The sequence below is a fragment of the Heteronotia binoei genome, chromosome 2, assembly GCF_032191835.1.
Source record: "Heteronotia binoei isolate CCM8104 ecotype False Entrance Well chromosome 2, APGP_CSIRO_Hbin_v1, whole genome shotgun sequence".
Lineage (NCBI taxonomy): Eukaryota > Metazoa > Chordata > Lepidosauria > Squamata > Gekkonidae > Heteronotia > Heteronotia binoei.
The window spans coordinates 123542832-123558228 of NC_083224.1; the positions used below are offsets into that span (position 1 = coordinate 123542832).

The 15397-nt window shown below is 41.8% G+C and overlaps 1 protein-coding gene across 2 annotated transcripts in view; it reads left to right on the plus strand.

Annotated features, from left to right (window-relative positions):
- The window catches only part of CACHD1 (cache domain containing 1), a 247645-nt gene that overhangs the window by 84887 nt on the left and 147361 nt on the right, over positions 1–15397 (plus strand). For both annotated transcript variants that reach the window (XM_060231944.1, XM_060231945.1), the window contains exon 2: positions 10946–11008. In XM_060231944.1, the coding sequence (XP_060087927.1) occupies positions 10946–11008 (63 nt within the window). The remainder of the gene's footprint in view (positions 1–10945; positions 11009–15397) is intronic.

Genomic DNA, 15397 nt, shown 5'->3' on the forward strand with positions numbered 1-15397 from the left:
ACATGAAGTAAGTTTGGCCACTCCTGGTATATGATCCCCTATATTGAAATATTGCTGTCTCTCTGTTGTTTGGTTTGGTCTCTTGAAAAAAACCTGTAATAATAATATTTATGCCTTCATTAAAATATCAGTTTAAAAATGGTGCTTGCACAGGAGACTACCTTTACCTTTTTTTTTTAAAAAAGAGCTCTCCCTCTAGTTGCAGCCCATTTTGCTTTTTAGTATAATAAGAAGCAGCATCAAAAAAATAGTGCAGATGAAGGCCAGAGTACAAGTAAAAAAAGGTTCAGGACAGATTTGGATTCTATAGTCTGCTCCATGGAGTGATGATAAATAATTGTGTTTTCTACCACCATTTCATCTGCTTAGTGCTGTCACATCCAATCCAGATAAAATCTTTATCTGAGATGCCCTCAAAATTGTCTTAACACTTTTGTTATGGCACATTTCATTTGCTGTTGCCTGGGAATCTAAATAAGTCCTTCGAGAAGTGTGACTAGCTCTTCCTGCCTGAGCTGGGAGAAACTGGTTGAGGTCTCTTTGAGCAAAGAAGTAGTTACTGAGCCTCTGAAATAGGCCATGGTCAACATGCTGCAAAAAATAAAACAACAACACCCCCCCCCCCCCTTAACTCTCTGTACCTAGAAAACTGCCAGCTTTTGAATATATAACTTCTTGGATAAAGTACTAGTGCCAGTGGGGAGTGGGATAGCTCCAGGTTCTTTTGGAAAAGGCTGATTTTCTGGACTCATTCCAATCCAGTGTTTAGTCTTGAGGGGGGGTACTGTACTAGTTGCACTGATCTATACAAAAAGACAGCCTATGTATGCTCAAGTTTTGTTTTTCCTGGCCCCTCGAATGTTTTCAAAACTATCAACCCAGCATTGTATCCTTTTGGGTCACTTGACACAGCTGGCAACAGGCTTTGCAGTGGCTCCAGAGAAAGATCCCGCCCCTAAAAAAAATGATGCTCCGGAACAGCCATTCTGGTATGTCACATCGTCTCATCTGACTGGAGTCTCGGTTTCATTATAGAAGCAGAAGCTTCAAAGTTAAAAACAAAATTCCTCTTAAAAACACACACACGCACCCCTTGACAGCTGTTCATCTCTATCGCTCCTGCTATGCGTGTATTTATCATTATGTCAAAATGTAACCCGCCAGAGGCGCATCAGGCGATGTCAAAGCCGTGCCTGCCTAGCGCTTCCACAGCAAAGATCTCGCAAATAAGAAACCCGGGCACTTCAGCTTCTTCCTGACGGAAGCGACATTTTCTTCACCCTGAAAGCAGATCTCTCTCCCCGCCAACTGGCGCGGGAGGGCAGCCGCACACACCAACACGACCAAAAACGCTTTTACCTCGGCCAATCCTTGTGGCTCACGCCCCCCTCCTATCAGCCAGCGCAGCATTGCAAGAGGCGGAGTCCACACGACCGAGACCGGGAGTCCTGGGCTCGCACTGAAAGACGCGTCCGACAGTAGGGACGCTGCCTCATTCTCTCTTTCAAGCTAGACAGAACGGCACGAGTGCCAAGTAGATCGATCAGTTTCCTTGCAAAGGTTCACTCTACGTTATGATCGCCAGCGTGAGTGGCGGCGGCGGGGACGCCAGGCAGCCGGCTTCTGAGGGGCCCCTTGGCATTGCCAAGGGGCCCCCCAGACCCCCCAGACCTGGGGCGACCCGCCCCCCTCCCCACGCCACTGCCCAACTCAGTAGATTTTTCCATAGAATGGAAATTTCCAGCTGGCAAAATTAATCTCATTAAAAATATGCAGATTAAAATTGTAAACTATTGAATATGTAAAAAGTTTTCTACTGTGTCCTGTATTTAAGTTAGCATGTAAAGCAACTAATCCTTAGCTACCATCCTGCAGTTAAATAAACACCACTTTAAAATAAAATTAAAGTTTGCATTTTCTTATGTTTATTTAAACTTGTGCTCCTTCTGTTTTGATGTAATCATCAGATTAATTATTTTTAAGAGGCTTGATTTGGAACGATTCAGAATTTCAAAACAAAAATATTATACATTTTACAGTTAAAATTTGAGTTAATCCTTGTAAGAACATTTTACAGGGCTCTTTTGCAGCAGGAACTCCTTTGCATATTAGGTCAAACACTCCTGATGTAGCCAATCCTCCAGGAGCTTACAGGGCTCTTCTTACAGGGCCAACTGTAAGCTCTTGGAGGACTGGCTACCTCAGGGGTGTGTGGCCTAATATGCAAAGGAGTTCCTGATACAAAAAAAGCTCTGACGTCTTACATATGCAGTGCTTTTTTTGTAGAAAAAGCCCAGCAGGAGCTCATTTGCATATTAGGCCACGCTGCCTGGCCAGAGAGCATGCGGCTGCCGCATGGCAAGTCGGGCCAGCTGGAGCCCTGGCCAGCCCAGGCAGTTCTCTGCTCGTGTGGGCTCCAGCAGAAAAAAAGCCTGAGTAGTTGAATGGGAGGTTATCAGTATTATGACCTCTCTAGCTCATAGCAGTATTCATTATTTTTAATGCTCCTTCATAGAGCTATGTATGAAAGTTTAGGTGAAGGGCCAGCTTTGTATTATGGATAGAGACTTTCGTTTTAGCTGAGAGACTATTTCCTTGTTTCTTTTGATGTCCAGAGATCTAGCAATTTGTGAGTCGAAAAGAAAATGCATTTCTTTTTGCATCAGATCGACACCTTTTAATGTGATTTTATCTGATATTATCTTCTCATCTAAATGTGCAAAAAAATATGATTAGAGCTTTTAACAAAGATGTAGAATGAGAGGAAGTTTCAATGTTGGGCTCTTCAAAGTCGTTGCATTTTGCCTTTTAAATCCTTTTAGACTCACTGGGACTTGTAAACTAAGAAGATTTACTACAGCCCTTTCCAGGGGTGGCCTTAGAATTAAGAGTTCAAATTTCTGAAATTCCTGAAGTTCCCAAGAGGGAAAGGAATAAGGGAAAGTGACAGTACTAAGCTTAGTGGAACAAAATATAAGATTATTTTAGAGTATTCCATGTGACTTGGTTACTCTTCTGTGAATAATGGCAATAGCACAGAATTCAATTGCCAATTTGTCATAGGAAGCAAAATGAGGTTGCTGCTTGCATATATTAGCACTGCTTATTCAACAGTGAAGCATTACATGCAAGATGAAGACTAAAGTGGACATCACAATAAAAACAAAGTAGAGTTTTTAACCTACTGGGGGAAATTGTGTTTTTAAAAATTATTTAAAATAAAAATGCTTTGCTTAAGGTTATATTATTGCACTTTCTTTCTTCAGTTAATACTATGGCATTATGACCTCATTGGTGTCATCACTTACATTTTATCACGGATTTTAATTTTAGCAGTGGGGATATTTTCCATACTGTATTTATCTACAAATTACAAATCAGTTTTCCCTGAAAGTTTGTGATTTAACTGGGCTTTCCCCCCCTTGATTATTTAAATTGTGATTTTATGCAGTTAATCCAAATCTAATAGGCCATTTTCCAGTCCACATATTTTCTGAATAATTACACATATTAATTAGTTGCCCTAACAACTAAAATATATTGGTTTATAATTAGTAAGTTTTTTATGCAATCAGGATTGTGTTTTATCTATTTATTGAAAAACCACCTTTCTCCCTTGTGGAACTCAAGGCAGCTTACAATATAAACACAATTTTATAAAAACAATAAAGTAACAATGATAAAATCCATAAAAAGTCATAATTTAAACTCCAGTTAGGACTACCAATAATAAAAGCTAAGTCAATCAAATGCAGGCCTAAATAAAACTCCTGAAGTTGGACAATGAGGGGGCCAGGCACATCTCTCTGGGGAGATTATTCCATAATTCTGAGGCTGCCACCGAAAAGGTCCTCTCGTGTACTCACCAGATGAGTTTCTTTAATTGGTAACACAGTCAGGAGGGTATCTCCCTGCAATCTCAATTCCTGGGCATGAATATATGGGAGAAGATGGTACTTTGGATATTCTGGTTCCAAGCCCTGTTAGGATTTAAAGAACGAAACCAACACCTTGTATCGGGCTCAGGAGCAAATTGGTGGCTACTGTTGTAATTGCTGTAGTATTGGGATTATATACTCCTGGTAGCTGGCCCCACCAGCAGTCTAGTTGCAGCAGTCTGCACTAGCTTCAGCGTCTGAACACTCTTCAAGGGTAGATCCAAGTAGAGCACATTGCAGTAGTCCAGTCTAGGTGTAACTGAGGCAGGGATCACTGTGGCTAGATCTGACGGACCCAGGAATGGATGCAACTGACTCTCCAGCTGGAGTTGGGCAAATACACTCTGAGCCACAGCAGCCACCTGGTTTTCTCAGGTGAGTGATGTGTCAAGCAGCACTCCCAAATGGTGAATGAGGCTTTTCAAGGGAGTATGAGGGAGTATCCAATATCCCTGGTCTGCCTTTCTATTAATCCAGAGAACCTCTGTCCTGTCAAGATTAAGCTTCAGCTTGTTCACTTTCATCTAACCCATTATTGACATGAGCGTCAACAGTATCCTTAGAATTAAGTAGAAAAGAAAGGTAGAGCTGGGTATCATCCACATATTGGTGATATTGCAGCCCATACAGTGGTTTCATATAGATATTAAATAGCATGGGAGATAAGATGGAGTCCTATGGCATCCCACAGACCAACAGCCATAGGGCAGAACAGGAATCTTCCAGCGCTTTCCTCTGAGACCAACTCCCCCAGATAGGACTCAAAATCACTGTGATACGGTGCCCCTTAATTTTAGTGCTGAGAGGTGGCTCAGTAGGATACCATGGTTCATAGTATCAAAGGCACCAGAACTAGCGGAGTCACATTCCCTTTGTCTGTTTCTCAATAGAAGTCTTCAGTCAAGGTGACCAAACAGTCTCTGTTCCAAATCCTGGCCTGAAGCCAGATTGAAATGAGTCCAGGAAATCCATCTCCTCCAAGAACCCCTGTCGCTGAGAAGCAACAACCTGCTCTAGCAGCTGCTTTATTATGCTTTTAAAGAAAAGATTGCAGCAAAGCTGGGATGGCTTCTGTATGAATGGGAAATCCTGGATCTTTCTCAGTCCCACCCATATCAGCACTTTTTCCCTGCCTCATCTTGGCCATTTTCTCTGTCACTTGAGAGCTTTCAAGTTTGTTTTTATTAGTAATTAACAATTGGTTAGTGTTGCAATATAATTTATGTGTTAGGTTCTCCAAATTCCTAGATTTCATTTTTTAAAAATAAAAGCAAGTAGGCAAGTATCTTGTTCTTTCCATTGTGGAATATGCCTTTTGACTTATATCTCTGTGATATAAGAGGCTAGAGACTTACTAGAGCTAATAGATGGATAATTATAATGTTATAATATTTTATCATTATACTATTTAAAACAGCCAAAGACCACCCTCCTGTGGCGCTACCACAGGGCCCTGGGGCAGGGAAACCCATGTGAATGCCCTATTGCAACTGCGTTGAATTGGCAGCCTCAAGTGTAAAGAAAACCACAGTGCACCCTATGGAAATCACCACAGTCTTTATAAGGCAAATAGGAAACAACCATAGGTTCAGATTGGCCAGTGCATCATTACATACAGATACTAAATTTCTAATTTGTGATATCCGTCCACAAATGTGCTTGTCAAATATGTATTTGCTATATTCATCATATAAATGACCACGGATGTGATCTGAGGAGGTGGCAGTGACCAGACTTCCATGTATGTGCATGCTTCAGGTCAGACTGTGAAGGATTCAGATTAGCTCCAGCACCTGGTGGCTAAGCATCACTTGCCAGTTGTTGTTCTGGAGAAAAGATGTACTTGGGGAAAAGGTATTTGCCATGGGCCTAACCAAGCCAAGCCTACTAAGAACTTTGAAGGCAGATACAGGTTACTCCTAAGGAGATTTTTGTCTCAAGACAATTGTCAAAAGTTCTGCTTGATTTGGCTTGAGGATGTGTTTCTCACTATGCCCAATTAATTTTTTTTTTTTTGAAGCTGTGAAAATTCCACTTCCAAAGTCATTTTCAGAATCTCTTACTCTCCTCCCAGCTGTGGTAAAGGTTTGGGTGAGGGAGGGGAGAAAGAATAACAGGAGTTAGTTGTAGAAAGGAAATGTAGGTAGCTTTGGAAAAAGATCAGGCAGAAAGTGGAGTGCTTGTGGGTGTTCAGATGTGTATGTGGATGGAGGGGAGAAACAAAGGAATGTCTTTTCCTGTGCCTTTTCTGTTTCACTGAATGGGTGTGAATTACATCTATGCTTATAATAAAATGTGTATTTCTCTTTGTGTGCATGCCTACAGTGAAGGAGAGAGGTGCAAATATAAGCCGCTCTGTCCACTTTTACCATATGTGGAATGTATGTTTTTCAATTTTACATATCTTGTTTGAGTGAGTCTGCTTCCCAAACTGAATTCGGAGTTGTATGAAAATAGCCACACATTGAACCAAAACCTCTCCTCTGCTGTCCCTTGTTCCTGTTCTGTAGTTGCTGCTGTCTTATCACAACCATAAATAAATGTGCCTGGAACTTGGATTTAGAGCATCACATTCTATTTGTGGGCTCTGTGACAAAATAATGGGGCTCCTGAGCAAACTTGAATGAAGAGGAGGTTGGAATATATTCTAAATTAAGACACACTTTTACAATATCATACCATGAGTATAGTATCAAATATCAAAATACCCACAGGAGATGCTAGATATTCCTACATACATAAACACTTATGCCATGTAGAACTCAAGAAAGAGGTTTAAGGAAACAGAAAATGAAAGGCATATAGAGTGAATGAAGATCTTTGAATGATTCCACATAGTAAAAGTGTGTAGCTGCTACATATCCTACCACAGTTTTGGGAGTATTGGCCCAAGAAAGCAAATTTAATTAACAAACCAAGAGAGATACAGAGGAATGATTTTTAGGGGAAAACATGTAAACACTTTTGCATCGAGGGGGCTGATCAAGCGATCTCAGGTCTCTGAGAAGCCCTTATAAAATCAGATTACATTGCACAAATCGGAATTATGAAAGCAGCTCTTCATAGAGGGGCTGAAGAATATTAGTAACAAAAGTTACTATTCTAGCCAATTTACCTGACTGGCCTTCTGTCCCTCCAGAGGAAATAAAAGAATTAATTACACAACTGAAATTAGGAAAGGCTCCTGGCCTGGATGCCATTTCCCGAAATCTTAAAATTAGACCCAGACTGGTGGGCTTCTCCCCTTGCATCTCTGTTTACAATTGTAGATCGAACTGGCATAATTCCCCTGGCATGGTTGAATGCAATAGTGGTCCCGCTATACAAAAAAGGTGATCACACTAACCCTGCCAATTACAGGCCGATTATACTACTCTCCATCATTGGCAAGCTTTACTCCAAACATCTATTAGTCAAGCTGAGTCTCTGGTTGTTGCAGGAAAAAATTCTAGGCCCTGAGCAGTTGGGCTTCTGCAAAGGGAAGACCACTTTAGAGCACTGCATTACCCTATCTCATCTAGTCAACAAGTACACTGTGCAAAATAACCAGACATTATTTGTTGCTTTTTTAGATTTAAAAGGCGCATTTGATTCAGTTGACAGGGACCTCCTCTGGATTAAGCTAGATAAACTAAACATGGATAAAAGACTCCTTATGCTTATTAAGAGATCACACACTTCTACCACCTGCCAGATCAAATGTTCATTAGCAGGCAACCTAACATCGAAGATTGCTGCCAATAAGGGTGTCAAACAGGGTTGCATTTTGGCTCCGTTTTTATTCAATCTCTTCCTTAATGACCTGGGTATTCAGTTGTCTGGTCCTGACTGCCATAGTCCAAAACTTGGTGCATTACATGTACCCTTGTTACTTTATGCAGACGATGCAGTGCTGTTGTACTGCTCTAGAGTGGGCTTAAGACGTCTGTTGTCCCGTTGTGTTCTGTATTTTACTAGTAATAAGTAAGCCCCAGCTCAATTATGAGACGTCCAAAATCTTAGTTTTCTCAAAAAAGTGGAGACTTTACAAATGGGTTATTGATGGTAAAGAGATAGAGCAAGTCAAGTATTTGAAATACTTAGGTGTTTATTTTCAATATAATGTACTTGGTGTACCCATCGCAAGTATGCAATGATGAAAGCTAACATCAGTGCATCTGCCATAGCTCGCTTTTTTATTGACAGAAGTAACCAATTTGTGCCAGCTGCCATAAAAATATTCAAAGCCAAAGTGATTCCACAACTTCTGTATGGCATCCCAATCTGGATTGGATTTTATGAAGGTGCTATCGAACGTGTCCAATCCAAATTCTTGCGTAAAATTCTGGGCATGCCAAAATGTGTCCAATATGCAGTTATCTGCTTAGAAACTGGCATGTCTTTAATGGTTACTAGTGCATGGCTCATGACCTTCAAATTCTGGCTACACTTGCACTACAACTCTGAACTGGGGAGCTATATCTCTCAAATGCTCTCTGAATTTAATTTGTCAAATTGGTCAGCACAAATTGAGATAAAAATAAAAGCAGTGGGTTTATCCCGAGAACTATTGTCCATGCTGTCCTTCACCACCGCAGTCCAACAAATTAAAAACAGGTTGTTAGATATTGAGCGCCAAGACCTATACAGTCTGGCTAAGAAAACTTGTTCCCCACTGAGTTTTGAGATCTCTCTTAGTACTGGGAAAATGGCCTCATATCTATCCCTCTTGTAGGTGCCACAGCAGCGTAGAGCTTTTTCCCTTGCCAGATGCAACGCCATGCCCTCTGCCATTCTTTATGGCAGATTTAACAAGACAGCCTACTCAGTCAGATACTGTCTCTGTAAGCAAAAATGTGTGGAGTCAGTTACTCATATTCTTCTTTATTGTAATTTGTATACAGATCTTCGTCACAAGTATTTACATCCTCTTTTAGTTAGCATGGTTGATTGTTCTGATGCACTTAAGGTCTATAATCTTTTGAACAATACTTCATCTAGTGTCACTGAGAAAATGGCTAAGTTTCTTTATTCTGTTTTAAAGGCACGTCAGAGGATCTAATAGAAATAGTTTATGTTTATGCTTTTCCTGATATATATATGTATGCAATCATTCCATTTTATCTTTTTTTTAAACCAGTTTGCTCTGGTATATACATCTATATATTTTATGCCAATAAAGGCTAACTTGACTTGACTTGAACAAAAGTTTGATTTTCTTGGGTTTGGAGGAGACAGTGGAAATTAACATAAAATCAGCAGCAAATCCCTATATTGTTATGGAAAGGAGGAAGGGGGAAGATTCCAGATGGGAGAAGCTTTTGAAGTGGAATTCCAATAAGGACATCAGGAATTCCAATAAGGACATCAGGAAAAAGAGAGTTAGAAAATTTTTTGGAATAGCCTCCTTTTATTACAGATCCAGATCACATCCTTTTTATTAGGCAGACAGTGGGGTCCCTGAAAGCACCTTGTTTGGATTGGAATATTTAGAGCAGGGGTGGGGAACCTTTTTTCTGCCAAGGGCCATATGGATATTTATAGCATCATTCACGGGCCATAAAATTATCAACTTTAAAAAAACAGTGCTCCTCCAAGGGAGAACGATTCAGGCTGGCAAAATTAATGCAAATAGTTGTTTTTCTGTTTGAAGTCATGTGGGGAGAGCCTAATCTGCCACACACACACACACACGGCCCTCTGCCCTAGGCAAATGTATAGGTTCAGGGGTTTTTTGTAGAAAAAGCCCAGCAGGAACTCAGTGGCATATTAGACCACATCCCCTAATATTAGCATATTAGGTCACACACTCATTAGCAGATTAGGCCACACCATCTGGGATAATCAAGTGCAAACTGAACTGTGACAGTAAGTTTTCCAGGCCCTGCAGCAATTCTGACCGGCCAGCCAGGCCCCAGGAGGCTGCCGCACAGTACATCTGGGCCCTGTGATCCCTGCCTGGCCCTGGGGAGACTGCTGCACAGTGCGGCTGGGCCCCACGATCATCACTGGCCAGCCAGGCCCCAGAGAGGCTGCCACATGGCTTGGTTCAGCCCAACAATCCCTGAGGGCCGCACCAAGTGACCTTGAGGGCCACATATGGCCCTCAGGACAGAGGTTCCCCACCCCTGATTTAGAGGGAAAACGGAAGAATAGTGACTGCACCCAGTTAAGTAATTTCTGTCTGGATCTGTGTGTGTGTGTGTGTGTGGTGATGATAATGATGATGATGATGCCTGCAGGTTTTGGTGACTGATCTAGTTGGGGATTATATTCCAAGATTCAAATTCAGTCAGACAAATGGTCTGTTCCTGCTTAATCTCTTAGCCGAGTTTGCCTCCTTTATCTAGATTTTACAAACAGTCTGCTGGCTTTATTTAACATACACCTTCTGACTGAAACTGATATTCCCAGTAAATAACTCTTAGCTGAGAACTTGCTGGTCTTTTCTAAGATGGCAGGACACAGATAGGCTGCTTACTGAAGTCACAAAATGGAGGCAAAATGGTCACGACAACATCACTCTCCGCTGATACAAATGATTGTGACACCCCACTTCTGTATGTTAAATAAAGCCAGCAGACTGTTTGTAAAATCTAGATAGATTTCTCATGAATTAATACTAAGGTTAAGAAAATTAAGGATTGTAAAAATATTCCTTTTTGAAGGAGCTGTGTTGCATTAAATCTATGGTATGTATAAACAATTACTATATTCAGAGAAAACCAGATTCCAGACATGAAGTATAGCTATTTTAAATTCATACCACTTGGATTCTATGGCAGCACTCTGGATGCAATATCCTTTTCTTTTCTACAAAACACAAACATCTGTTTAATTTAATTATGGAAGCATGTGAGTTCAATGAAACTGGTGTGCTTTTTCAGTCTCTATGACCATAATTCCTTTTAATATTAGATCTTTTGTGCTATATTACCTGTTTTGTGCATAGCTATTGTTTCTTCAAAATATAATTTATTATTATTTTGTGGCTATGTCTAAGCAACCTTTCTCATTTTTTGTTACAGCGAATATTCAACTCCTTTGTATACACAGAAAAAATCTCAAATGGAGAGAGTGAAGTTCAGCAGGTAAGAACTGTTTTCCTAAACAGTGTATCTTGTGGATGTTTGTGGTAGTAGATATTGTGTTTCACATTAGTGTAGAACACAGTAGAACATTTAGGACTTAAAAACATACTTACTTTGACATGAGACAGAATGTTTATTTTGTGCAGCTCCACCACTCTCCTTTAGTGTGCTGGATAACTCACACCAGTATGGTTCTTTTACAGAGCTATATTTTTAAAAATATTAAAAACAACAGATCTGTGCTTTGAACCTAATGTTCATGAATTTTAAAAGAAAACATTTCAAAACATCTAAAATGAATAATTTCTGATGTTCTTGTATCTCTGGATATTTTTCTTCTACCCGACAGTGGTGAGGTAGATATTTTCCAGGTTATCAGGAAGGACCATTGAGTTATCATGAAGGCCTGTCTCTATCCAGAGGTTTATAAAAAATTGGTTTCCTAGAACAGTGGTTTCTTAATTGAACTAATAAGATATGTTTAATCCCAGTATGTTAAATAGGCTTGGCGTAAAAAGAAAGTGAGGAACTCCAATGGCTAAATGCATAGATTTCTTGAACTGTTTTGTGCCCAGGGTGTGTTTTTGGAAAATACATTTTTTTGCTACTGTATGGGTGACAATATCGTAAGAGGACAAAGATGTACAGCTTCTTCTCAATGCATTCTGCAAAAAGCAAACAAATAAACAAGAACCCAACAACATCAACAACTAGGGAGCAAATCCACCCAAAGAGAATTTCCATTTCACCCAAATACTTTGTACTAGAACTAAATTATTTCAGTTACTTGTGGATTTGAAGGGGTTTTTTTTTTGGGGGGGGGGGGGGAGTTGCATTTTCATTTTAAGTTGGCTGCTGTTAAGGTTTTTGTTATGCATATTATTTCACGAGTGCTATGATCCTTCCCCCCAAAAAGTAATTTTTCTTTATTGATGAGACATTTTTTCCCGTTTTGCTTTGTTGTCTGTGTATGGATGCATTTAGATTAGGCCAGTGATCTTCTAGTAAGCTTCTTTAAATCAAGAAAATGCTGTTCAAGCCTCCTGAAGTGTAAATATGAAACAAAACAAAACAGTTCATCTGGAAGTACTTCCACTTGTTGTCAGCCTAGGGGGTGGGGTAGATCAAAGGATTATGGAATGAGCAATGCCATGTGGGCCTACAGAGAAGGACCACTAGTAAGTAAACAGCTTGTAAAAAAGAAGCAACTGAGTCACTTATTCCTAGCATTGATGATATACATGAAAGACTTCAAGAGTTTTTATTTTGCACTCATTAGAATGAGCAAGGAAATAGTTTGGCACATTGTTTTGTAAAATGGTCAAAGCATTAAGAACATAAGAGAAGCCATGTTGGATCAGGCCAATGGCCCATCCAGTCCAACACTCTGTGTCACACAGTGACCTATACACACACACACACACTGTGGCTAATAGCCACCGATGGACCTCTGCTCCATATTTTTATCTAACCCCCTCTTGAAGCTGGCTATACTTGTATCCACCACCACCTCCTGTGGCAGTGAATTCCACATGTTAATCACCCTTTGGGTGAAGAAGTACTTCCTTCTATCCATTTTAACCTGACTGCTCAGCAATTTCATTGAATGCCCACAAGTTCTTGTATTGTGAGAAAGGGAGAAAAGGACTTCTTTCTCTACTTTCTCCATCCCATGACCATCTTGTAAACCTCTATCATGTCACCCCGCAGTCGACATTTCTCCAAGCTAAAGAGCCCCAAGCGTTTTAACTTTTCTTCATAGGGAAAGTGTTCCAACCCTTTAATCATTCTAGTTGCCCTTTTCTGGACTTTTTCCAATGCTATAATATCCTTTTTGAGGTGCGGTGACCAGAATTGTACATGGTATTCCAAATGAGACAGCACCATCGATTTATACAGGGGCATTATGCAGTTTTGCCACCCAGCTGTCTACTTGCCTAAGGATCGAATCACCAACTACCAAGACACCCCCCCTCCCTGCCCAGGGATGGTTCCTTGGTGCGAAAGGATACCCACTCATAAACTGAAGAAGAGGTCCCTTCTGAGGGCGCATTCCCCTTATCCTCAGCACGGTGCCCTGTTCCCTCTCGACCCTCATGCTCCCTGGCAGCAACGGGGCTGCCACGTTCAGAGTGGAGCTCATCTAATACGTCCCTGAGAGTCTTCTCTGAGTGCCTAACTGACTGTCTCTGCTTCTCCAGGTCAGTCACCTCAGCCTCAAGGGTACGAACTCGTTCCCTGAGGACCAGGAGCTCCTTGCATTGAGCACACACCCAAGACTTCTATCCTGTGGGCATACATGTGACACTCAGTGCAAAACATTGGGAAGCTCCCACACCCCTGCTGGCATTCTACCTTCATGATAGCTTTTTTAAAATATACAGTCCTTTTTAAAATCTTGTTTGTTTATGTGGCTCTCCTTCTGGAGGGTCTACTTACCTTATTGGGAACACAAGAAAAATAGGGATCTGGGTTCCTGGTCCTTACACAGCCCCCAGACTAAGAGCCACAGGCCAAGAGCCCTTTAACTCTCGCCCTTCGGCTCGTTCCAAAGGCTCGCGCCTCTGGCAAGGCACAGCTTAATAATGTAAAGAGGGTGGGGAACACAGCCACTCCTAATCGATCAGCAACAATCACCTTCAATCACCTTCAGCCCACTCAAACCAAACAGACAGCAGTTCCCCAGCAACCACAAACCCAGAATTTTCAGCAGTTATACAAACTCAGAAATTCTCAGCAACTTCCCCAGCTTCTTAGAAAGCCAAACCTCACCCTGCTTAGAAAGCCAAACCTCATTGTATTTCAAGCTTTCTTCCTTGAGAAATCACTTTCCGCAAGGACTTGTCCATGAAGGAAATCTCCTGTATTGCAGAATGTACTGGAGAGAGTGCATATAGTTCATATGAAGCACTGAAAATGTCTTTTGGGTTGAAGTATCAAACTGTGGAAAAGGACTGTAGGTTTCTGTAATGATTACCTATAACAATGTTGCTGAAGTTGTCATTCCCTAATAGTTTCCAGCCCAAGATAAACAATTATTTATTTATTATTATTATTTGTTTATTTATATTCCGCCCATTCCCCCATAGGGGCTCAGGGTGGAGCACAACATAAATAATAAAATCACAATAAAATCACAGCAGCATAATGATAAAAAGCCAATTACAATATTCAATACAACAGAATAGTCCGGCAGAACAATATGATAAGATGGGTTCGCAGGACAGTGCAGCAATCAGCGCAGTAGCACAGCATAGTAGGGGAGGCCAACCGATCTAATGGATAGATGCCCGCCGTCTCATCCGAAGGCCTGGTGGAACAGTTCCGTTTTACAGGGCCTACAAAAGGTTAGCAAGCCAGGTAGGGCCTGGATCTCTATAGGGAGCTGATTCCACCAGGTTGGGGCCAGGACTGAGAAAAGACCTAGCCCTGATAGAGGCACGACGGGCATCTCTTGGGCCGGGGACAGTCAGCCTATCTTGGGAGGCCGAACGAAGCGATCTCCGAAGCATATACAGGAAGAGACGGTCCCACAGGTATGTTGGTCCCAGGTTGCGTAAGGCTTTAAAAGTCAGAACCAACAGCTTGAAACGGATCTGGTACTCTACAGGCAGCCACGGAGCACCGGCTGCATAGGTATAGGTGATGCACCAGTATAGGTGATGCATCTGTATAGGTGATGCAGTCAGCAGGTGAGCTGCCGCGTTCTGCACCCGCTGCATTTTCTGGATCAGTTTCAAGGGCAAGCCAGCGTAGAGCGAGTTACAGTAATCTGGTCTGGAAGTGACCATTGCATGGGTCACTGTGGCCAGGTCTTGGGGGGATAGATATGGTACTAGCTGCCTGGTCTGCCTTCTACCATCTACTGGCAGCTGCTGTTACCTGGGCCTCCATAGAAAGTGAGGCAGGATCACTCCTAAACTCTTCACCTGTTGGGTCGGCACTAAAACCACGCCACCCAAGGGTGGGAGCTGGGTATACAACCCCCCCCCTCGACTTAGGCACAGGACCTTTGTCTTAGTTGGATTTAACTTCAGAGCTCTGCTGTAGCCATCCCGCTACGGCTCCTAATGCCTCGGACAGGTGTTCAGGGGCAGAAGACAGTCTGCCATCCATCAACAGATAGAGGTGGGTGTCATCAGCATACTGGTGATGACCCAGATCGAAACCTTGGGCAATCCGGGCAAGGGGGCGCATATAGATTTTAAATAATATGAGCGAGAGAATAGCTCCCTGTGGCACTCTGCATATAAGTGGGTGTCGCATGGAGGTCTGCTCGCCCAGCATCACCCTTTGTCCCCGTCCCCAGAGAAAGGAGGAAAACCATTGCAAGGCTACCCCCACCCCCATATTTCGGCAAGGCAGTGGGTCAATAGATCATAGTCGACT